At 46.9% G+C, this 24,061-nt stretch overlaps 1 protein-coding gene across 9 annotated transcripts in view; it reads right to left on the bottom strand.

Annotated features, from left to right (window-relative positions):
• Positions 1–24,061, bottom strand: part of PICALM (phosphatidylinositol binding clathrin assembly protein) — a 125,788-nt gene that overhangs the window by 27,226 nt on the left and 74,501 nt on the right. For 4 of the 9 annotated variants that reach the window (XM_060234973.1, XM_060234975.1, XM_060234974.1 and 1 more), the window contains exons 10-15: positions 20,183–20,306; positions 17,493–17,629; positions 14,872–14,972; positions 4,382–4,525; positions 3,563–3,646; positions 3,173–3,253 (exon numbers count right to left, since the gene is read on the bottom strand). In XM_060234973.1, coding sequence (XP_060090956.1) covers positions 3,173–3,253; positions 3,563–3,646; positions 4,382–4,525; positions 14,872–14,972; positions 17,493–17,629; positions 20,183–20,306 — 671 coding nt within the window. The remainder of the gene's footprint in view (positions 1–3,172; positions 3,254–3,562; positions 3,647–4,381; positions 4,526–14,871; positions 14,973–17,492; positions 17,630–20,182; positions 20,307–24,061) is intronic. The other 5 variants (XM_060234978.1, XM_060234980.1, XM_060234981.1 and 2 more) reach the window with 2 other exon arrangements.

Here is a 24,061-nt window from a genome sequence, read left to right as displayed (position 1 = left end):
AACACAGCTAGCCCACCTGAATCTATAACTGGTTATCTTGTTCTCCCTTCCCAATCCCGACAGCTCTCTCTCGGCCTGCAATCGCTGAGCTACAGATACCCCAACCAGGGCTTTTTTTTTTAGTAGCAGGAACTCCTTTGCATATTGGGCCACACCCCCCTGATGCAGCCAATCCTTCGAGAGCCTCCAGGGCTCTTAGTACAGGGCCTACTGTAAGCTCCAGGAGGATTGGCTGCATCAGGGGTGCGTGGCCTAATATGCAAAGGAGTTCCTGCTACAAAAAAAAAAAGAAAAAATCCTGATCCGAATGAAGTTTTAGAATCTACATCAATGGTTCTCTCTCCATGGCTCATAGAAAGACAAATTCATGACACCAACCTAAAAAAGAAGAAGAATTGCAGATTTATACCCCACCCGTCTCTCTGAATCAGAGACTCAGAGCGGCTTACAATCTCCTTTATCTTCCTCCCCCCACAACAGGCACCCTGTGAGGTGGGTGGGACTGAGAGGGCTCTCACAGCAGCTGCCCTTTCAAGGACAACTCTGCAAGAGCTATGGCTGACCCAAGGCCATTCCAGCAAGTTCAAGTGGAGGAGTGGGGAATCAAACCCGGTTCTCCCAGATAGGAGTCTGCACACTTAACCACTACACCAAACTGAGTCACGTAACGTCCTTCCTTGGCAGGAGGCCTGCAGTTGACCTGTTCCTCTGGTGGCAGTGGGTGCCAGGCCTGAAATCACTTTTTCAGCTTCAAGCCCCATTGAGCAAGGGCCTACTTCACTGAAACATGAAGTTGCTCAGAGGAGTCACAAAAGGCACTGTCGAAGCGCCAAACACGGCCCCGGAGACACTTAGCACCAATGACCTCCATCGTTACTGTCAATTTAATTCCCTGGTAAGAAGAGAGCACTCCTAAACACAGGTCAGATGTGAGCCAAACTATTCTCCTCTGGTTCTGATGCTATGTGCATTTCATAGCTGTAAAAGGAACACAGTAAAGGAATATCTTTAACCAGTCAGAAACTACCTGATGGCACTTATGAAACAAAAGGAAAGGTCCCCTGCGCAAGCACCAGTCGTTTCCTACTCTGGGGTGACATTCCTTTCACAGCGTTTTCATGGCAGACTTTTAACGGGGTGGTTTGCCATTGCCTTCCCCAGTCATCTATGCTTCCCCCCCCCACACACAGCAAGCTGGGTACTCATTTTACTGACCTCGGAAGGATGGAAAGCTGAGTCAACCTCGAGCTGGCTACCTGAAAACCCAGCTTCCACCAGGGATCGAACTCAGGTCGTGAGCAGAGCTTAGGACTGCAGTACTGCAGCTTTACCACACTGTGCCACGAGGCTCTTGATGGCACTTAACACAAGCACAATACTACACTGATAATGCTCAAGTCCAGTTCAGCATCACAGATGAATCAACTGGGGTGTCAACGTCTTACTTCAAATGCAAATGCTCCTACTTTTCTATAGTCTGAATGCTAAAGCCACATGTATGGCTACAAATAAACATCCTTCTTTAGACTGTATTATATCAGAATGTTGCTAAGCAGACATCACTGGGTTTCTTTTATGGTGGTCCTCTCTACTACTAAGCAACAGCAGCCTTAGGGGGGGCTCTCCCAGGACCTGAGGGGAGAACTGGTGTTAATCGATGCAACTTTATGTATGGGTAACAGCACCTTTTCTTCTTAAGCTCTGCCGCCCCCCCCAAAAAAACAAGCAATGGACTTTACTGTGCTAGAAGGATTGTTCTAAACCTGACAGGAGTGCAAAAAGAATGGAAGGCCATTTCAACACAGGTGCTGGGATCTGGGAACTGAACTAGGTAGCCCTTGATATGATCTAGTAAGGTAACTAGATCACATTCTGTGACAGAACTGGGAGTTATCCTAGCAACAAGGCAGTTAGCTGCTTTGGAACGGAATTGTTGAGGCACAGCCCCATGCAAACAAAGGCTTAGCAAAACAGCTTCCCACATAGTTGATTTCAGGGGAGAGAAAGGAACACAGAAAAAGATAGCAAATGAAATACCTCACACAAAGATCCCCTACCAGTTCTCCTTAAGCACAGACATGTTACAAGTGAGAGGGTAAATGTATATGAAATTGGATTGTTTTTTGCAACCAGTGTTCACAGGGTTCTCTTAAACCCATGTTAAGTCTTCCGAGTTACGTAGTGGAAAGTCAGACATAGGTCTTAACACCAGAGTGCTTTAAAAAAAAAAGGTAAAGGCAATCCCCTGTGCAAGCACCAGTCATTTCCGACTGTGGGGTGACATTTTCGCGGCAGACTTTTTACAGGGTGGTTTGCCATTGCCTTCCCCAGTCCTCTACGCTTTCCCCCCAGCAAGCTGGGTACTCATTTTATCAACCTCGGAAGGATGGAAGGCTGAGTCAACCTTGAGCTGGCGACCTGAACCAGCTTCCGCTGGGATTGAACTCAGGTCGTGAGCAGAGAGTTTGACTGCAGTACTGCAGCTTTCGCACTCTGCACCATGGGGCTCTTACCCCGGGTGCTTTAGAAGTGCACAAATTCTCACCACCAGATCCTAGCCTATCAACTCGACCTCACGTTACCTACAAACACAACCGTAACAACAACAAAAAAAACAACAACAGGCATCCAATACAAAAAGGGGTAATCAAAAGATTTCATATTTGCACCAACATGTCTTTAAAGGTAGTTGGTACCCATTTTGGTATTTTAAACCTGTTTTAAAACTCTTAACTGTATTAAGATATACTATGGGCACTTTCACATTCACTAAACAATGCATTTTTGTTCCAATTTCAAGGCACTTCAGCGATCATTTAAAAGTGGGCTTTGCTATTTCACACAGTAAAATCCAGCTGCAAAGTGCACTGAAGGTGCATTGAATGTGTATTATCCACTACGTGTGAAAGCACTTGACATCTTATCTTTTCTGCACAGGCTTCCTGGTGAAGCTAACCAGCTAGAAGCTACAAAAAGCATGCCAACAGACCAAATAGAATTACTTTGAATTTATGAAACTTCGTTTTTTTAAAAAAAATTCTGCCAACTATGGAAATCCTCCTGGCTGTGAAGAAAGATGATTACAGCTGTCTAATTAAAGAACTAACCCCCTCCCCCCCCAAAAAAAAGAAAAACTTTACTGGTTGCTTGGCTTTGAAAGGATTTCACCTACCTCCAAATAGACCAGCTACAGTTGAGGGCTCACTGCGGAAATGGGAAGCATTAGGATAAGCTTGTGGACCACAAAAAGAATCTGATAAAGGCATACGAAGTAGAAGAGCAAAGAAGGAACGTTACAAAGAAAGACAGAACCAGGAATACTCAAGTTTGCGTAGTCAAGTACTTTGGAAGCTAACACTACAGATACTCTAAACACAAGCAGACAGTCTCAGGAACAGCTTCTAAAAAAGGGAATGCTTTAACGGCAGCTAAAAATAGTAGGGATACAAAGAAAAAAAATCTATGTATATCACGTCTACTGCAATTTTAAAAATCAAATGCCACGTTTTACACCTTTGAAGACATCAACAAGTGTAAAACCCTCAAGGCATTTACATTATACCTGAAGACAAGTGATAGAGCTGAACAGTAGGTGCATATTTGCTTGCCTCAAGAGGGTTTGCTTCAGTAAATGGGTTGAAACGATCTAGAGAACCAGAAAAAGTTAAATTGCAGGTCATACGCTTGACACAGTCGCCGTGGGAGCTGATGCTTCTGGGAAGAGGCTCTGCCTTAGGTAGGCTAAAACCTACTTTTAATGCACATCTGGACACATCCAGGGTCCCAGCGGTGGCTACGTATGGTTGCCTGTTAACAGCCTGCTATGCGACCAACAGGAAGTCCCGCCTACTCTCATTCTGATAGCTGCTTAATAATGGAGCTGACATGATTCCCACTGAGAAAGCGATGAAGCTTTGGTGTAGCGAGGGCTTACAATAAAGGGGCTGGAGCTCCGTCAAGTCCTGCGTATGCCAGAACGAAAGGCTCTCTCCTCCCCTCTCTCAAGAAGTTGCTGGATCTAGCTTCCTACTAAATACTATTGCTTTGATCCAGGGCTTTTTTTTGTAGCATATTAGGCCACACACCCCTGATATAGCCAATCCCCCTGGAGCTTACAGGAGAAGAGCCCTGTAAGCTCTTAGAGGATTGGCTACGTAAGAAGGGTGTGGCCTAATATGCAAAGGAGTTCTTGCCACAAAAAAAAGCCCTGCTATTGGGTATCATTACCAGAACTGGGAAGCCTGCAGTACTCCGACAAATGTCAAAGACGGTGAGTGAAAACTAACAGGCATTTATCCACTGACAAAATAGTAGCTTTGGGGAACTCCTACATTTGCTCTGAAGAGTTCAGGGGAGGGGAGCTAATCAGAAGGTACTTTACCAACAAACATCTCACGAGTAGGCGTCCTGGAAGTGAAAGGAGGTACGTCAGAGGAGACAGAAAGGTGATAGCTAGATTTTGCGAGGAAAGGATTTAGGCTTGGAAGGGCATCGTCGACAGCATCGGCGGCGGCAGTGAAGGGATCTGCGCAATCCAAGCAGAGGAGAAGAGGAAAAGGGGGGGGGGAGGGGGGGGGACAGAGTTAACTGGCATGTTAGTAGCGAACAAGGAGTCAATCGAGTTTAAGAGAAAGCACAGCAAATGGTGCCCTAAATGCAACCAGATGGCTCAGCGGAATTAAGAGCAATTTACTCTGCTTCGTACTGGCTTCCTGTCAACAGCCAGGCGGCATTTTCTTACAAATTGCTGCCTTGCGGAGATCTCCGGAAGGCATTTTATCTTGCAACGTACTGGTTTGTGGGCAGCAGAGTCCCCTTCGATGCCAGTAAGTGAAAACTCTTTAACCTCAGGTATTGCTGCATCCCCTTTCTATCTTAGGGTCTTCTTGAACTCAAGCATGCTCACAATTCACACGGTAGGAAAAATCCCTGTCTCTCTCACGTATTCAGTTGTATATAAGCGTGCCACACAGCAGCTGTGTTAATCACTCTTTGGGTGAAGAAGTACTTCCTTTTAAGAACATAAGAGAAGCCATGTTGGATCAGGCCAATGACCCATCCAGTCCAACACCCTGTGTCACAGAGTGGCCAAAAAACCAGGTGCCATCAGGAGGTCCACCAGCGGGGCCAGGACACTAGAAGCCCTCCCACTGTTGCCCCTCCCAAGGACCAAGAATACAGAGCATCACTGCTCCAGACAGAGTGTTCCAACGATAAGCTGTGGCTAATAGCCACAGATGGACCTCCGCTCCATATGTTTATCCAATCCCCTCTTGAAGATGGCTATGTGCTTGTAGCTGCCACCACTCTGGAGAAAGTCCAGAGAAGGGCAACTAGAATGATTAAAGGGCTGGAGCACTTTCCCTATGAAGAAAGGTTGAAACGCTTGGGACTCTTTAGCTTGGAGAAACGTCGACTGCGGGGTGACATGATAGAGGTTTACAAGATAATGCATGGGATGGAGAAAGTAGAGAAAGAAGTACTTTTCTCCCTTTCTCACAATACAAGAACTCGTGGGCATTCGATGAAATTGCTGAGCAGAAAGGTTAAAACGGATAAAAGGAAGTACTTCTTCACCCAAAGGGTGATTAACATGTGGAATTCACTGTCACAGGAGGTGGTGGCGGCCACAAGTATAGCCACCTTCAAGAGGGGTTTAGATAAAAATATGGAGCACAGGTCCATCAGTGGCTATTAGCCACAGTGTATGTGTGTATATAAAATTTTTTGCCACTGTGTGACACAGAGTGTTGGACTTGATGGGCCGTTGGCCTGATCCAACATGGCTTCTCTTATGTTCTTACCACCTCCTGTGGCAGTGAACTCCATGTGTTAATCACCCTTTGGGTGAAGAAATACTTCCTTTTATCTGCTCAGCAATTTTATCGAGTGTCCACAAGTTCTTGCATTGTGAGAAAGAGAAAAGTACTTCTTTCTCTACCTTCTCTATCCCGTGCATAATCTTGTAAACCTTTATCATGTCACCCCTCAGTCGATGTTTCTCCAAGCTAAAGAGCCCCAAGCGTTTTAACCTTTCTTCGTAGGGAAAGTGTTCTAAACCTTGAATCATTCTAGTTGTCTTTTTCTGCGCTTTTTCCAATGCTATAATATCTTTTTTGAGGTGTGGTGTGGTGACCAGAATTGTACACAGTACTCCAAATGAGGCCACACCATCAATTTATACAGGGGCATTATGATACCAGCTGATTTCTTTTCAATTCTTTTTTATCTGTTATAAGAATGTAAGAGAAGCCATGCTGGATCAAGCCAATGGGCCCATTCAGTCTAACATCCTGTGTCACACAGTGGACTAAACTCAGGTGCACTCAGGAGGTCCACAAGTCCTCCCACTGTGGCCCCCAAGAACACAGAGCAACACTGTCCATAAGAACAGAAGAGAAGCCATGTTGGATCAGGCCAATGGCCCATCCAATCCAACACTCTGTGTCACACAGTGGCCAAAAAACCCAAGTGCCGTCAGCAGGTCCATCAGTGGGGCCAGGACACTAGAAGCCCCCCCACTGTGCCCTTCCCCCAAGCACCAAGGGTTGTCCCAGGCATAGTGTTCTAACAGCCACAGATGGACTTCTGCTCCATATGTTTATCCAATCCCCTCTTGAATATGCCTGTAGAGACCCCCAATTCCTGCATAAGTGAATTCCACTGATACCAAGTTAAAGCTTACATGAATGAGATGATAGTTTAGGATGCACACGTTTTGCCACCGACGATCTGATGTTAGAGCACTCAAGGGGGAACGGAGAGAAAGTCCCTCAAAAGAAAGCCGTTGTACTGGGGGCAAGAGGGAGCACTCCTGTCTTTGCTCTGGGTTGTCGGACCTAGCCATTACCACCTCTGATACGCATTTGTATGAAAGGCAGCAATCGATACAGCTGTAGATTTGCACGTGTAAAGCATGCCTAACACATGGCATACTCTGGACTGAAAATGGACAGGGAAAGGTATAGGTCAGGGGTGACCAAACTGCGGCTCGGGAGCCACATGTGGCTCTTTTGCCCGTATCGTGTGGCTCTCTAAGCCCCTACTGCCTCACTGGCCAGCTTGGAAAAGGCATTTCTCTCTTCAAATCGCTTTGCCAAGCCAGCCAGCTGCTTGGAGAATGCATTTTAAAAGTTAAAGTTGCTTTCTTTCCACCCCTCCCTCCCTCCTTCCTCTCCCCATCTATTTTCCTTCCTCCCTCAGACATCCGACGTTCATGTGTTACGGCTCTCAAACATCTGTCATTTATTCTATGTGACTCTGACATTAAGCAGGTTCGGCCACCCCTGGTATAGGTGTTAAGTCAAATGGCACAGACAGTAGTTATAGGAGAAGAAGAAGATATTGAAGAAGATATTGGATTTATATCCCGCCCTCCACTCCGAAGAGTCTCAGAGCGGCTCACAATCTCCTTTACCTTCCTCCCACACAACAGACACCCTGTGAGGTGGGTGGGGCTGAGAGGGCTCTTACAGCAGCTGCTATTTCAAGGACAACCTCTGCCAGAGCTATGGCTGACCCAAGGCCATGCTAGCAGGTGCAAGTGGAGGAGTGGGGAATCAAACCCGGTTCTCCCAGATAAGAGTCCGCACACTTAACCACTACACCAAACTGGCTCTCTGGTCCAGACTGATCTTGTGGCTGGGAAACTCACTTGGTGGGATATCCAACAGTCTGCAAATACTGATTCAACATGCAGGCTGCCGTCTGCGCAATCAAGCTGGAAGACATTCTTGTGAGAGTCTCATGGGAGAATGGCCATCTCTGCTCTCTCCACACAGCCCCAAGCAGAGAACCCTGCACAGTGGAGAACAGGGAACTCAACCACTGCCCCTGATCCAAACACCCCGCTCTGGGTTCACTGGCTGTTTTCTCCTTTGTGAGCAAAGAAGGTCAAGGGCAGGGGTTAGAGTTCCAAAACAAGGGTCTATGGGACCTGGGTTCAAATCTTCACACTGAGACAAAGCTTCCTGAGCAACCCAGGGTTCCCATGACAAAAATTTAGCCTCCGTGGGCACCACAGGGTTGTTTGTGAGGACAGATTAGGAAAGGGAGAATTGTGTACCCTTCAGCTTCTTGGAGGAAGGGGAAGATATAATACACTACAGTGAAAGCTTTTGTTGTCCTGACCTCCAGTGCCAGATTAAACTCTGTGGAGACAGTCAAAATCTTTGGGGGCCCCCTTGCAAATTATCTCAGAGTCTGAGTGCCCGCCCCACCACTCACAGCCCCCGCTGCAGCCTGCAGGCACCTTCTCAAAAGCCCCTTTTACTAAGCTACGGGGGAGAGGCAGAGAGAGGCAAACTTGGTGACAACGCCAGCAGCAGCCGCACCAGGCAAGCTCCGCAAAAAGCAGCTGAGTTGCTAACTGCTCATGCTAGCTGGAAGGGCTGCAAGCAGGGGGGAAACCGGGAAGCGGGGAGCCAGCCCGGGGCCCCCAAAGGCTTGGGGGTCCATAGGCCAGTGCCTACTTGGCCTAATTGTTAATCCAGCTCTGCTGACCTCGCTAGCCCAGGCTAGCCCCGTGTCTCCAGCTCTTGGAAGCTAAGAAGGGTCAGCCCTAGTGAGTTTTTGGATGAGAGGCCTCTCCGAGGAAGCCCAGGGTTGTGACAAAGAGGCAGGGAACGGGAATCCACCTCTGTTCGTCTCCTGCCTACGGGGCTGCCGTGAGATGGCTGCGACTTGATGACGCTTTCCCACTGCCCCACAAGCTTTGTTAAGCAGAATCCCTGGGGAGCAGAGGCTGCTGTTCAACCAGCCTTCTACTGCAGCCGCGGCTGGGACTCACTGCCTGCTCCTCTGCAACCTGAAAGCAAGAAGAGGAAGAACAAGCGACGGTTGCAGGCATCCCCAGCTGGCATTCAGAGCTCATCCCATAAATACTTGTTCTCCCTAGTGAGAAGGCAGCAGCAGTCTGCATCCCAGTGAACCAGGCAATGCCACTTTTACTGTAAAAAGGTTAAGGTAGTCCCCTGTGCAAGCACCACCAGTTGTTTCTGACTCTGGGGTGATGTCGCATCACAAAGTTTTTGTGGCAGACTTTTTGCTACAGAGTGGTTTGCCATTGCCTTCCCCAGTCCTCTACACTTTCTCCCCCAGCAAGCTGGGTACTCATTTGACTGACCTTGGAAGGATGGAAGGCTGAGTCGACCTTGAGCCGGCTACCTGAACCCAGCTTCTGTCAGGATCGAACTCAGGTTGTGAGCAGAGAGTTAAGACTGCAGTACTGCAGCTTTACCACTCTGCACCACAGGGCTCCTATACTATACTATACTTTACTATACTATACTCTACTTTTACTGTAGACTGATGCAAGCAACTCCGCTGCTCACACACATACACATACACACACCCCTGCAAACAGCCGCAGACACTTTGGAGTTATCCCGTTATGTACCTCCCGTTATGTGATTTCTATCTGCAGAGCTGGGGGTGAACACTGGAGGTCCATCGAGGAGAACTCTACCTGAACCTACGGCCGTTCATTCACTGTGGAACAGGAGGGCAGCCAGAGCTGCTGACCCTTCGAAACTTGGCTCAATTAAGAAGTCACCCCCACTAAATAGTTTCCACCAGGGCTTTTTTTTTTGTAGCGGGAATGCCTTTGCATATTGGGCCACACACCCCAGATGTAGAAGAATTGCAGATTTATATCCCACCCTCTCTGAATCAGAGAGGCTTACAACCTCCTATATCTTCTCCCCCCACAACAGACACCCTGTAAGGTGGGTGGAGCTGGAGAGGGCTCTCACAGCAACTGCCCTTTCAAGGACAGCTCTGCAAGAACTATGGCTGACCCAAGGCCATTCCAGCAGGTACAAGTGGAGGAGTGGGGGAATCAAACCCGGTTCTCCCAGGTAAGAGTCCGCACCCTTCACCACTACACCAAACTGGTTCTGTAGCCAATCCTCCTGGAGGTTACAGTAGGCCCTGTAAGCTCTTTGAGGATTGGCTGCATCAGGGGTGTGTGGCCTAACAGGCAAAGGAGTTCCTGCTACAAAACAAAAAGCCTTGGTTTCCACATACACAGCAAGGCTGGCTGACCGCTGGATGTTAGGTTGAAGCTCAAAACACCTCCTACATACTGCCAACGACCCACTGCCAGATGTATGATGTGCAAATCTCTTAAGACTCTGTATTCAAGACTGACAAGGCACCCCCCCTTATCACTTATGGGAATCAGAATTAATGGCGTGTGCAAGCGAAGAATGGATAATGCCTACACAAGCCCTCCAGGGAAGGGAGGACAGGCGTTTCCAACTGCACCCGCAGCCTGAGCGCTCACAGATTAATTTGCTTTCAAAGAAAGGGCGTGACATTCAAAGACTAAACAGCAGGACGTCGCAAGCTGCAGGATGTCGCTCGAGCCCCACTGCCAAAGACGCCTCCTGCAAGGTTTTGTGTTGGAAGGGACGGTATTGCAGGGCTTAGCTCTCCAAGGGGCAGAAAAAAGACTCAAGCTGACTCCTGAGCAGCGTGCCCTAAGATGAGTTAGCGTGAGCCAGCTCACACATTTTTAGCCTCCAGCTCACACATTTTGGTCTTAGCTCAGGAAAAATGGCCCCAGAGCACAATAACTGATGCAGCAGCCCACAACTTTAGTATCAGTAGCTCACAAAGCAGAATTTTTGCTCACAAGGCTCTGTGGCTTAGAGGGAACATTACTCTAGAGGCTCATGTCAAACGAGAAAAAGCTGCAGGCTTCAGCATCCCGGTTTCTGCTTCAAATTCCTTAAACCAGGGGTGGCCAACGGTAGCTCCCCAATTTTTTTTTTTGCCTACAACTCCCATCAACCCCAGCCATTGGCCATCCTGGCTGCGGATGATGGGAGTTGTAGGCAAAAAAAAACCCATCTGGAGAGCCACCCCCTGCCTTAAACCTTTTATTTATTTTTTAAAATTCGCACCTCCCGCCTTTCCTCGTGGCTCAAGACGGCTTACAATTCTAGTTTAAAAACATTTCCAACTGAAACCAAAACCCGCAAATATCTCCCCCTTCTTCTTCAAACCCCTGGCAAACAGGCAGACCTTTGCAGTGCCTTCTGAAGATCTGTGGGAAGGAGGGGGGCCCCGCAGCTCTTCAGAAAGCCCATTTCACAGCTATGATGAAAAAGGCCAGGGCTCCGGTTGGTACTGAACAGGCCATCCTTAAAACCCCAGATGGCTGCCTGATGACCACAGCCGGCACACAGGGCATATGGGAAGGAGAAAGTCCTTCAGATATTTGGTTCCAAGGCTGTGAAGGTCTTTAGGGTTCCTTAAAGACTGCTTCTTGCCATCTGTGCAGGCCAAAACGTAACAAACAAAGTGGCAACACAGTAAATTACAGACCAAAATCACCACCAGTGCGTATCCAAACAATAAAGAATTTATAAATCCAAACTTGAAAAGTCTCTTCCTATTTTCCAAAGTTACCTTACACACAGGACAAAAATTTCCAAAGGCCGTGAATTCCATAGCACAAATACCTAACCAATTATTTCACCCATGTTCCATACAATTTTTCAGGGGAAAAACTGTATGTAATTTTGTGCCTTTTGCAAATGCAAGAAGTCTGTTTTGATGTCAAAAGAGTGAATTTGCAGAATGGCTCTGTGATCAAGCATCTCTGCGAAACATGACCCATAAAGTCGACAGGCATGTAAAGAGAAGAGTGGAGACTTCGGAGCCATTATTCTAGGGGATGTGAATTTGCCACAACCATGAGGAGGACTATGAACTTATGCTCTAAATTAAAGTTTCAACAAGGAACTTCCCTGAAAAATTGTATGAAATAATTGGTTAGATGAAGATATTGGATTTATATCCCACCCTCCACTCCAAAGAGTCTCAGAGCGGCTCACAATCTCCTTTTACCTTCCTCCCCCACAACAGACACCCTGTGAGGTAGATGAAGATATTGGATTTATATCCCGCCCTCCACTCCAAAGAGTCTCAGAGCGGCTCACAATCTCCTTTACCTTCCTCCCCCACCACAGACACCCTGTGAGGTGGGTGGGGCTGGAGAAGGCTCTCATAGCAGCTGCCCTTTCAAGGACAGCCTCTGCCAGAGCTATGGCTGACCCAAGGCCATTCCAGCAGGTGCAAGTGGAGGAGCGGGGAATCAAACCCGATTCTCCCAGATAAGAGTCCGCACACTTAACCACTACACCAAACTGGCTCTCCAGATATTTGTGTTGTGGAATTCACCCCTTCTGGAAATTTTTGTACTGTGTATAAGGTATCTTTGGAAAATAGGAAGAGACTTTTCAAATTCGGATTTATAAATTCTTTATTGTTTGGATACACAGTGGTGGTGATTTTGATCTGTGCAGGCACAGACAACCAGTCATCGCAATCGCCTAACGCAGCAGAAAATGGTGGTACACGAAAATATGACAGAAAGTCGCCTGTGCCCCAAGAACAATCACCTGCAAAGAGATAAAATCACCGTGCAGCAGTGTTCCCTCTAAGCTGAGTGTGAGCTAGCTCACCGTTTTTTTTAGCCTCCGGCTCACACATTTTTGTCTTAGCTCAGGAAAAATGGCCCAAGAGCAAACTAATTTATGCAGCAGCTCACAACTTTTAATGCCAGTAGCTCATGAAGTAGGATTTTTGCTCGCAAGACCCCACAGCTTAGAAAGAATATTGCCTTAGAGTAGAAAACATTGGGGAGGGACGGTGGCTCAGTGTTAGAGCATCTGCTTGGGAAGCAGAAGGTCCCAGGTTCGATCCCTGGCATCTCCAAGTAAAAAGGGTCCAGGCAAATAGGTGTGAAAAACCTCAGCTTGAGACCCTGGAGAGCCGCTGCCAGTCTGAGAAGACAATACTGACTTTGATGGACCGAGGGTCTGATTCAGTATAAGGCAGCTTCATATGTTCATATGTTCAAAATAGCGAGAGCCCAGTAGCATCTTAAAGACTAACGTAAGACTGCTCACTTCAGTGAGCAGTGACTCACGAAATCTCATACTCAGCCACAATTTTTGTTAGTCTTTCAGGCATTACTGGACTCCTGCTCTTTTCCTATTGCTACAAACTAACATGGCTACCCATCCTGATCTTTCTCCTGTTGGTGTATTCTGCCCACCCGCAAAAGGGAGGCAGGTGTTTTACGAGATGGAAACCAGATGTTGCGCAATGGCTTCACTTCTGTGCCGTGATGCCTGAAGGGCACCATGTCAGCCTATCGAGGCCTGAGGACAGCTTGCTTACCTCCCCGGGCTTAAGCAATCACCCAACTTCAGACAGAGTCTGAACAAAAGCCATCATCCCACCTTCTTGAATCCTGTGACGAACAAGGAACCTCCTGATTCGAAAACTACAGCAATTCTTTCAGCTGTAGCTCCCACTTTGGGAAACGTACAGTCAAAAGACTGTACCCAAGTTATCTACCTGCCCTCTCCCCTGTGTGTGCGTATCCCCTTTTACCCCACCCAGGCAGTTAAGCAGAGACTGCGTTTCTTTTGCCGTAGTAACACTATTAGAGGAATGAACTGATTTCATTATTCTTGGTCTTGAAATGCTGTCAGAGTTAATAAGCCAGCTAAATTTAAGGTTTCCTATTCCATGCATATTCTCTGCTGTATGTTCTGCCTCAAAATCTTTCTACATAGCCTTTTTTTGTATTTCAAGCCAAAAGCCGGTTTCCAGCTTTCTCCTCTTCGTGCTTTCTTTTTGTTCTGTGAACTAGCACATCCATTTAAAGCCTATATCACATTGAACCAAATTCCTCTATCCTCACACATAAGAAATTACAAAGTCTTCTCTGGCATCCCTTCCTTTGATAGGTTTTAGTTCAAAGTCACGGAGCTAGACTCGCTTCTTTTTATTTACAAGGAGTCTCACCCTCCCAGAAGTCATCAGGGCCCTGCGGGACTTATCGCAGTTCCACAGGGCCTGCAAGACTGAACTGTTTTGGATGGCATATGACATCTAATGGGAGAGGGCTGCCATCACATCTGGATCTACTGCACTTTAGTCCTAACTGCCTAGGATCTGTACGTGTTGAGAAAGGAAATATATGCCTGAAATAACGCCATTGCAATTTATCTGATTTACTGTTTGAATATTGCTTATTGTTTATTGTGTATGTTATGTTGTCAGCCGCCTTAAGTCTGCATAGAAGAAGAAGATGATGATGATATTGGATTTATATCCCGCGCTCCACTCCGAAGAGTCTCAGAGCAGCTCACAATCTCCTTTCCCTTCCTCCCCCACAACAGACACCCTGTGAGGTAGATGAAGATATTGGATTTATATCCCGCCCTCCACTCCGAAGAGCCTCAGAGCGGCTCACAATCTCCTTTCCCTCCCTCCCCCACAACAGACACCCTGTGAGGTAGATGAAGATATTGGATTTATATCCCGCCCTCCACTCCGAAGAGTCTCAGAGCGGCTCACAATCTCCTTTACCTTCCTCCCCCACAACAGACACCCTGTGAGGTGGATAGGGCTGGAGAGGGCTCTCACAGCAGCTGCCCTTTCAAGGACAGCCTCTGCCAGAGCTATGGCTGACCCAAGGCCATGCCAGCAGCTGCAAGTGGAGGAGTGGGGAATCGAACCCGGTTCTCCCACATAAGAGTCCGCACACTTAACCACTACACCAAATATAAATATATTGTAAATAAACAAATGCCTTGAGCCCATTTATAGGAGAAAGGCAGCAAAAAAAATACCTCATATAGATTCTAAATGCCTTAACATACACATATCTTGTATGTTCCCACAGCTGTGCTTGTTTTCCACATATTCTCCCTTCTCAACTTATGTCTGGACCCTTCAGAAGATTCTTTCATCTCGTCCACCAAAAGCCAAGTACAGCTGAGGGTGTGGAATCCTGCTGTTCTAAGTGGCTGTATCGTGACCGGGGATAGATTCCCATTTGCTTACCTCCCCAGGTCCCTCCTACTTGCGGCGCAGAGGATATAGGATGCACTGATGGATGAAACGTTGGCTGCAGGTCCAGCAGGTCATTTGGCAACTTCGATGTACTACAAAAAGAGACAAAGTTCAACCGTCAAACTGGTTTCCAGCAGCGCCGCTTTTCCTTTACATTTACCCAGAGCTTCATGCTGCTAGACTCATGCACTAGGCTACGAGCATGCTGCCATTCTAGTGTTGAAAGAGCACAAAACGTGGTGCTGGGTGCACATTACAGCTTCCTGAGACTTCAAGGTTTTATTATAGCTCTTCCCCACCACCAGCAGGTACCCTCAGGGGGCCCACCAGTAGGGCAAGAACTCCAGAAGCCCTCCCACTGTTGTCCCCCAAGCATAAAGAATACAGAGCATTAGTATAGTATTCTATCTATACCGTGTGGCTAATGGCCACTCATGGAGCTCTGCTTCATATATTTATTCAGTCCATCTTGATGTTGTCTATAACAGGGGTGGCCAAACTCTGGCTCGGGAGCCACAGGTGGCTCTTTCACACATATTGTGCAGCTCTCAAAGCTGGCTTGGAAAAGGCATTTCTTTCTTTAAATCACTTCTCGAAACCAAGCCAGCTAGCAGCTTGGAGAATGCACTAAAAGTTGAAGTTGCTTTCTTTCCACCACTCCCTCCTCCCTCCCGCTCTCAAACATCTGATGTTCATGTCTTCTGGCTCTTACATTAAGCAAGTTTGGCCATCCCTGGTCTATAAGAACACAGGAGAAGCAACAAGGCTGTATTTACAGCCATCTCTGACTCTTGGTTTCCATGCTAATAACTGCAAGAGCGGGAGGGTGAGTCAAGGGCACCCAGATATGGCCTTTGCAATCTCTGTGACCTCAGGGGCATTTCCGGAAGGTCATGTCAGCAGGAAAAGTTGCAGAGAGTATCTGTGAAGTAAAGGAGTACACAACATTCCTCCATGCAATCCAATCTCCATGTTTACCTGCAGCCAGATTTTAAATGGGAAGGGGATGCCAGAGAGTGTATGCACCACCCAGAAAATGTGCACCATTTCAAAAACTCTTCCAAGATTCACATGGGCCTTTCATCTGCTTCCTCAAAAAGAGAAAATCTCTCTTAAAATTTAATGCTGCTTATAAACTGTGCCTCGGGGTTGGTTGGTCAAGTCTGACAAAAGCCCTAGAAAGCAACACTGGCTGTCTGGCTAACTTCGGTGAGAGCTCTCTCAGCCCCACCTACCTTACAGGGTTGTCTGCTGTGGGAGAAGAAGATAAAGCAGACTGTGACCGCTCTGAGAGTCAGAGTATAGGGCGGGATATAAATCCAATCACCGAGTCATAGAATCATAGCGTCGGAAGGGACCTCCAGGGTCATCTAGTCCAACCTTCTGCACAATGCAGGAAACTCACAAACACCTCCCCCTAAATTCACAGGATCTTCATTGTTGTCAGATGGCCATCTAGCCTCTGTTTAAAAACCTCCAAGGAAGGAGAGCCCACCACCTCCCAAGGAGGAAGCATGTTCCACTGAGAAACTGCTCTAATAGTCAGAAAGTTCTTCCTAATGTTGAGCTGGAAACTCTTCTGATTTAATTTCAACCCACTGGTTCTGGTCCTAACTTCTAGGGCCACAGAAAACAATTCCACACCATCCTCTAGATGACAGCCCTTCAAGTACTTGAAGACGGTGATCCTATCACCTCTCAGCAGCCTCCTCTCCAGGCTAAACATCCCCAGCTCCTTCAATCTTTCCTCATAGGACTTGGTCTCCAGACTCCTCACCATCTTTGTCACCCTCTTCTGGACCCGTTCCAGCTTGTCTATATCCTTCTTAAAATGTGGTGCCCAAAACGGCACACAATACTCCAGGTGAGGTCTTACCAGAGCAGAATAAAGTGATACCATCACTTCACGTGATCTGGACACTATACTCCAGTTGATACAGCCCAAAATTGCATTTGCCTTTTTAGCCACCACATCACACTGTTGACTCATGTTCAGCGTATGATCCACCAAGACCCCTAGATCCTTTTCTCACACACTACTGCTAAAACAAGTCTCCCCCATCCTATAACCACACACTGGATTTTTCCTAACTAAATGCAGAACTTTACATTTATCCCTGTTAAAATTCATTTTATTGATTTTAGCCCAGTTTTCCAGTCATGTGGGGAAAACTCAATTCAGCGCCCAGAAGGACAGTGCCCTAGGGCCAGGGGTGGCCAACGGTAGCTCTTCGGATGCTTTTTTTTTTGCCTACAACTCCCATCAGCCCCAGCCACTGGCCACGCTGGCCTGTAGGCAAAAAAAACATCCGAAGAGCTACCGTTGGCCACCCCTGCCCTAGGCAATCGCCTAGTTTGCCTAGCAGCAGGGCCAGCCCTGAATCCATGAGCTCTTGCTGCACAATGAGGTCTTCTGCCTTTGTGCCTTCCTCGCGCTTTCATCCTGGATGCATGGTTTATGACTCAATTGCTAGGGAGAACATTTCTGGCTTACATCAAAGCCAAAGAAACACACAATAAAAAAAAAATCTTTACAAGGCCGCTGCATCTTTTAAGACACCCTCCGGCTAGAAGCAACCTCTACCAATTAGCAGTGGATCGTGAAGACATACCTGTTTGAAGAGCTAGGTGTGGAAAAAATGTCGATGGCTGGCGTGGTCATGATGCTTCCTGCTGTATTGGACACCGGGGAGGAGGCGGTTGTTAAGGAGCTATGAGGTTTCTTTGCAAGTTCTTTTAGACGCTGCTCCTGTCGGCATGAAAGAGAGTTGGGCATTAGAAACCCAGGACCAAGCACTGCTTACGTGGCTGTTTCGGTTAAGCAGAACGAAATCCTCAGCCGGTAATGCCACGAGAGACTTCAGCAGGCAAGCACTGGGTTAAGCCGCTGGTCACAACAAAGTTGATAGAAAAAAGCAGTAATAATAATAATAATAATAATACTTTTTATTTATATCCCGCCCTCCCTACCGAAGCAGGCTCAGGGCGGCTCACAACATTTTAGTTCAATACAATCTGATACAATACAATAAAATCACATCATTCAATAAATGCTACATTATAAAACCATCATTTAAAACAACATTCCAATTAAAATTAACAGTTTTGGTGCTAATTACAGGTTTTTACTAAATTGATGGCGGAATACAACAGCAGCGAATTTAAGACCAACTAAGTTTTATTCAGAATGTAAGCTTCCATTAACGACATTAACTAGCAAACACAGACCCCAATTTGTGATTCTTTTAATCTGCTAAAAACATTCCTATGATTCTACATACCAACTCACTGCCCGCTTATATTAAGAACTGCTGCTTGTCATTCCCATTTTGTCTGATGAAGTCTGCTTAAGACCATACGAAAGCTTACAGTCTGAATAAAACTTAGTTGGTCCTTAAAGGTGCAACTTGTCCGTTGCATTGTTCTATTGCTTCAGACCAACACGGCTGCCTGCTTGGATCTAACGACGAAGTTGAGTTAGGTCAAAGAAGGTCCAAACCCAAGAAACCTTCCATCAAAGCTCTGCAGGTGAGAAAAAGAGGGAAGGTGCGCAGACTCCGACAGTGAGGCTTTAGATCATCGCAAACTTTGTTTTGCTCATAACGTCTGGACGTAGGCTAGGATGTACCTCACATGTACCTCATTCCTTCCAACTAACACAAGCAGTGTGCAAGAACTGGCAGCCACTCCTGTAGCTTCAGTGGAAGACCACAGGTCAAGCTTTCTACCCAGTTTAGGAGAAATAAAGTGCACAACTGTATCATCCCGAAACCATCGCCCCCCCCCCCCTTGCAGAAAGAGTTCATGGAAGTTGGAATGATTCCCTGCTACGACTGCCAGCCTCCAAGTGGTGGAATGGGATTGGAGATCTCCAGCTTTTGCAAGTGATCCCTCAGGCGACAGAAATCGTTCACCTGGAGAAAACGGTCATTATGGAAGGGGGATTCTATGGCACTCTACCCCACTGAAGTCCTCCTGCTCCTCAAACGCTTCCCTCCTCAGGCTCCACCCCCAAAATCTCCAAGTATTTCCCAACACAGAGCTGGCAACACGACTCCCTGCTGTCCTCCCCCAACTAGAGATGTAAAATTTCCGGAAATTTTGAAGCTTGGAAAAAAAGCTGGGGTTTTTCTGGGGTTTTTCGAGAAAAAAATGGAAATTTCCGGAAAATTTGAAAAAAAAAAAGCAAGCTACATTAGCACTTCTTTTTTGAGAGCCAGTTTGGTGTAGTGGTTAAGTGCACGGACTCTTATCTGGGAGAATCGGGTTTGATTCCCCACTTGCAGCTGCTGGAATGGCCTTGGATCAGCTATAGCTCTAGGAGGAGTTGTCCTTGAAAGGGCAGCTTCTGTGAGAGGTCTCTTAGCCCCACCCACCTCACAGGGTGTCTGTTGTGACGGGAGAAGATATAGGAGATTGTGAGCTGCTCGGAGTCTCTGATTCAGATAGAAGGGTTGAACATAAATCTGCAGTCTTTTTCTTTTCCAGACTGAAAGTTATTCTGTTACTTTAGGAACATAAAATATGACTATGGACAATTTTACTTGGCATGAAATTATCACAACTGGCATGTTAAAAATATAGCATATCAAAACAATTACTGCAAACAGAATTTACTTTTTAAATAATATTTATTTGCAATCGTAACAAATGGAGCAACACTCTCCTGAACTGCTTACTAGTTTACGTGAAACAGACGAAAAAACCCTCCACAAAACAATTTTTAAAAAATCCAAAAGTAACAATTATTCATATTTCCTCTCCACAGTATTAAATAAAAATTAAAAACTCATTCTCATCAAAAGAACTGAAGAGGGCGGAAGTGTATAGAAGGGAGAGTAGGACTAAGTTTCAATGAATGGGCATGACTTTGGACTTGCTTGTCCTCAGTGCACAGAAATTAGAATAATCTGACACCATACTTATTTTTTTAGAAATGATCTGGAAAATATCTGAACACCTTGTCTTAATATTTTATTCATCAAGGTAAAATAAAACATTCCATAATCAATTTTTTTTCTTTTTTTCAATTTTGCGGGAAAAAAACAAAAAAAGGCTTCAGGAAAAAACCGGGGGGAATGGGTTTTTTCCGAATATACTGTGGGCAAAAAAACAGGGCTTACCACAGAGTCCTCCATGGATTATTTTAGAAAAGCCAAATGAGCACAACCCAGCCAAGGCCAACTGGGGCTTGCTGCTCTGTATGTGCAAAATATCCCATACGTGCCCCACTTTTCAATTTCAAACCCCAGGCTAGTCCATTGACAGAGGATATCTGCATGACACGGGAAACATTACCCACCTTTAAGGCTTTTAAACGCGCCTGCTCTTCTTCTAACGCGGCTTGTTTTTCCCTTTCGTCTACTTTGGTGAGTGACAGGCCGGTGCTTGCAAGGGAAGAGACGGCATTGGAAAGGGTGGTAGCCCTAGGAAAAGTTGACAGCAGGGAAACTGGCAGGTTACATACATGGCATGATAGGATAAGATGCTCAACAGGGCTTGGCTTTCTTTTAATTCCTAACTCTGAGGAATACGCAAGGCAGTTTGGGGGGTTTCTGGGACCTTTCTGGGCACACCCGAAGCAGCGAAGCTTCCAGGGCCTTTAGAAAAGGACGATCCAATTGAACCTTTCTCATTCTCATGGCTTTCTTACACACCCAGGAAAATACTGTTTGCCACTTTTGGGTCAGGCAGCAATTTTTCTCCAGGCCAATTTTGCCAGGGCTCCTAGAGTGAGTGTGTGTGTGTGTGTGTGTGTGCACACACTTGCAATCCTCTAGCATAGAGCAGGTGTCACTGGGTGGGTGTGAGGAGAGGAATTTGTGCATCTCCTTGGACTAGATGACTCTGGGGATCCCTTCTAACCACCTTGCTCAAGCCCTAAACGTGATCTTATGCATGAGGGTTTTCTGCTACGAGAAGATCTTTTTTTCCAAAGGCATGGGGATAGAACTTCACTTCCATATTGGCTCCTGCAAAAAGAGCGTAATCGTTTTTGCTGCCATCTGGAACGCTTGGAGATGCAACTGGATATATCCACCACAGCTACGCTCGCTCTGACCCTCTGTGTTCAGGGGCTGAACTTGTACGCACAAGAGGATGACTCACCGGAATGATTCTAAAGCCAAGTTACTACAAACACAGTGCAACTTTCTGGACTTCAGTTTGGAGAAACATCAACTCAGGGGTGACACGGTAGAGGTTTACAAGATAATGTACAGGATAAAGAAGGTAGAGAAAGAAGTACTTTTCTCCCTTTCTCACAATACGAGAACTTGTGGGCACTCAATGAAATTGCTGAGCAGTTGGGTTAGAACGGATAAAAGGAAGTCCTTCACCCAAAGGGTGATTAACATGTGGAATTCACTGCCACAGGAGGTGGTGGCGGCTACAAGCATAGCCAGCTTCAAGAGGGGATTGGATAAACATCTGGAGCAGAGGTCCATCAATGGCTATTAGCCACAAGGTATAGAGGGAACTCTCTTTCTGGGGCAAGTGTATTCTTGGTGCTTGGGAGGTGCAACAGTGTGAGGACTGCTAGTGTTCTGGCCCCACTGATGGACCTTCCGATTGCACCTGTTTTATTGGCCACTGTGTGACACAGAGTGTTGGACTGGGTGAGCCACTGGCTTGCTGCAATATGGCTTCTCTTATGCCTTTATGTTCTTATGACTTCAGAGTGATTAAAGATAGCGGTGGACCATCAGAGACCTTCCCAGGCTTATCCATAGTCACACAGCCTACTTTATTTAATGCTCTTGTTTAACTTGGATACATAAATCCCAAAGCCTGAAATCGTGTTCGTTCAACTTCCATTTCTGACTCTATCGCTCTCTGTTTCTACAGCAAGTAAATGAACGGCAAGATTAGACCCCCCCCCCCCGCCACACACACCTTCACTTGCATCGCTCTGCAATTTGATAAACAGCTGCATCCTTCCGGAAACCAGAAGGCGCTCAGCATAATAAGGAAACTACAGAACCGGGAGCTTGTTGACACTGATGATTGACCGTCCAAGGGTGCAGAAAGGGACAAATATTTGTGGAGCAAATATGGTCAATGAAAGTTAGCGGTGGGCAGGGCTCTTTTTCTAGCAGGAGCTCCTCTGCATATTAGGGCCAGGGGTGGCCAACGGTAGCTCTCCAGATTTTTTTTGCCTACAACTCCCATCAGCCCTAGCCATTGGCCATGCTGGCTGGGGCTGATGGGAGTTGTAGGCAAAAAAAACCCATCTGGAGAGCTACCATCGGCCACCCCTGTATTAAGCCATGCCCCCCTGATGTAGCCAATCCTCCTGGAGCTTACAGCAGGCCCTGTACTAAGAGCCCTCTAACCTCTTGGAGGATTAGCTATATCAGGGGGCATGGCCTAATATGCAGAGAAGCTCCTGCTAGAAAAAACCCTGGCGATGGGGGCAGCCCTCAACTGCAGTTCTGTGCCGCTGAACTCAAAGTATCCACACAGAGGGCTCTTTTTGTAGCAGGAACTCCTTTGCATGTTAGGCCACACCCCTGTGATGTAACCAATCCTCCTGGAGCTTACAGTAAGCCTTGTACTAAGGACTTTATGCGTGAAAGAGCCGCAGTTTGGCTATCCCTGCTGCAGAGCCTCTGCCAGTCTGTGCAGACAGCACCGACTTTGATGGACCAAGGGTCTGATTCATGTGTATCTCACACTACCTGCATGCCTGGGGTTTCCTCTGGGAATACAGAAATCTCCCTTATACTAGTAGGCAAGTTCCACTCCCAAGGGGGAGGGGCCATAGCTCAGTGGCAAAGCGTCCGCCCAGCACGCAGAAGGTCCCAGGTTCAATCCCCAGCATCTCCAGTTAAAAGGATTGGGTAGCAGGTGATGACAAAGAACTCTGCCTGAGACCATGGAGAGCCACTGACAATCTGAGTAGACCATAGCGATTCTGATGGACCAAGGGTGATTCAGGACTTGTGGACAATTGCTGAGCAGTCAGGTTAGAGCTGATAAAAGGAAGTACTTCTTCGCCCAAAGGGAGATTAACACACGGAACTCACTGCCACAGGAGGTGGCGGCAGCTCTAAGCATAGACAGCTTCAAGAGGGGATTGGATAAAGGTATGGAGCAGAGGTCCATCAGTGGCTATTAGCCACAGGGTATTGATGGAACTCTCTGTTTGGGGCAGTGGTTGGTTGCCCTGTGTTCTTGGTGCTTGGGGGGGCCACAGTAAGAAGGCTTCTAGTGTCCTGGCCCCACTGATGGACCTCCTGATGGTGCCTGCGTTTTTTGGCCACTGTGTGACAGAGTGTTGGACTGGATGGGCCATTGGCCTGATCCAACATGGCTTCTCTTATGTCCTTATGTGTACCAAAACTTTCCGGTGAAGAGGCACCAGAGAATTGCTTTAACGGAGCAACTGTCTGATGCATTCCATGATGCTTTCCCTGTTTGCAAATAACTCACTGTGCTTCACTGCTAAAAGCGCTTAACACACATTTCAAACACTGCTGCTCTACTCAGTATTGCCGCAGTCCTCTGTGACAAGCACTAACCAGAGCTTGACACTTGGTCAGAAGGCTACTGCATCCTAGTGGGGAAACTGTCACCTGAAACACAAAGCTGACCACTGCTCCCTGATGATCCTGCCCCGCGTGCTCCGGCACAAAAGCAAGAAGTACAGTTCCCCATGGGAGTTCAGTCGTCACAACCAGCTCCCTGCCTGGTAGCAGCTACTGCTGCCCCATTTTATCAGCGGCAAGTTTCCGATGCTGCTGAATGTACACTTCTCCCCGACTGCATCCCTTTTGGGCTACATTGTGCTGTTTTACGCTTCAATGCTTCCCACAGAACTCCCTGAAAACAAAGAGAAGGCTTTGACTGAGCAGATTCCAGCACATATTATATTACGTGCAGGAGTTTTTTAAAAATGAGGATGCTTTCAAATACGCATTCTTCATTTGCAGCCCAAAATAGTACAATCGGGGTGTGTGTGTGTACGTGTGTGTGTGCAGGGAGATGGTTTTTGCTTAATTCTGTAGAACAGGGGTGGCCAAACTGCAGCTCGGGAGCCACATGTGGCTCTTTCACATATATTGTGTGGCTCTAGAAGCCCTCATCTGCTCTGTTGGTCAGACTGGAGAAGAAATTTGTCTCTTTAAATCACTTCCTCAAGCCAAGCCAGCTGGCAGCTTGGATAATGCATTTAAAATTA

Source organism: Heteronotia binoei, chromosome 3 (genome assembly GCF_032191835.1).
Source record: "Heteronotia binoei isolate CCM8104 ecotype False Entrance Well chromosome 3, APGP_CSIRO_Hbin_v1, whole genome shotgun sequence".
Classification (NCBI taxonomy): domain Eukaryota; kingdom Metazoa; phylum Chordata; class Lepidosauria; order Squamata; family Gekkonidae; genus Heteronotia; species Heteronotia binoei.
The sequence above is the reverse complement of the archived record's forward strand: the minus strand, read 5'-3'. Positions and strand labels throughout refer to the sequence as shown.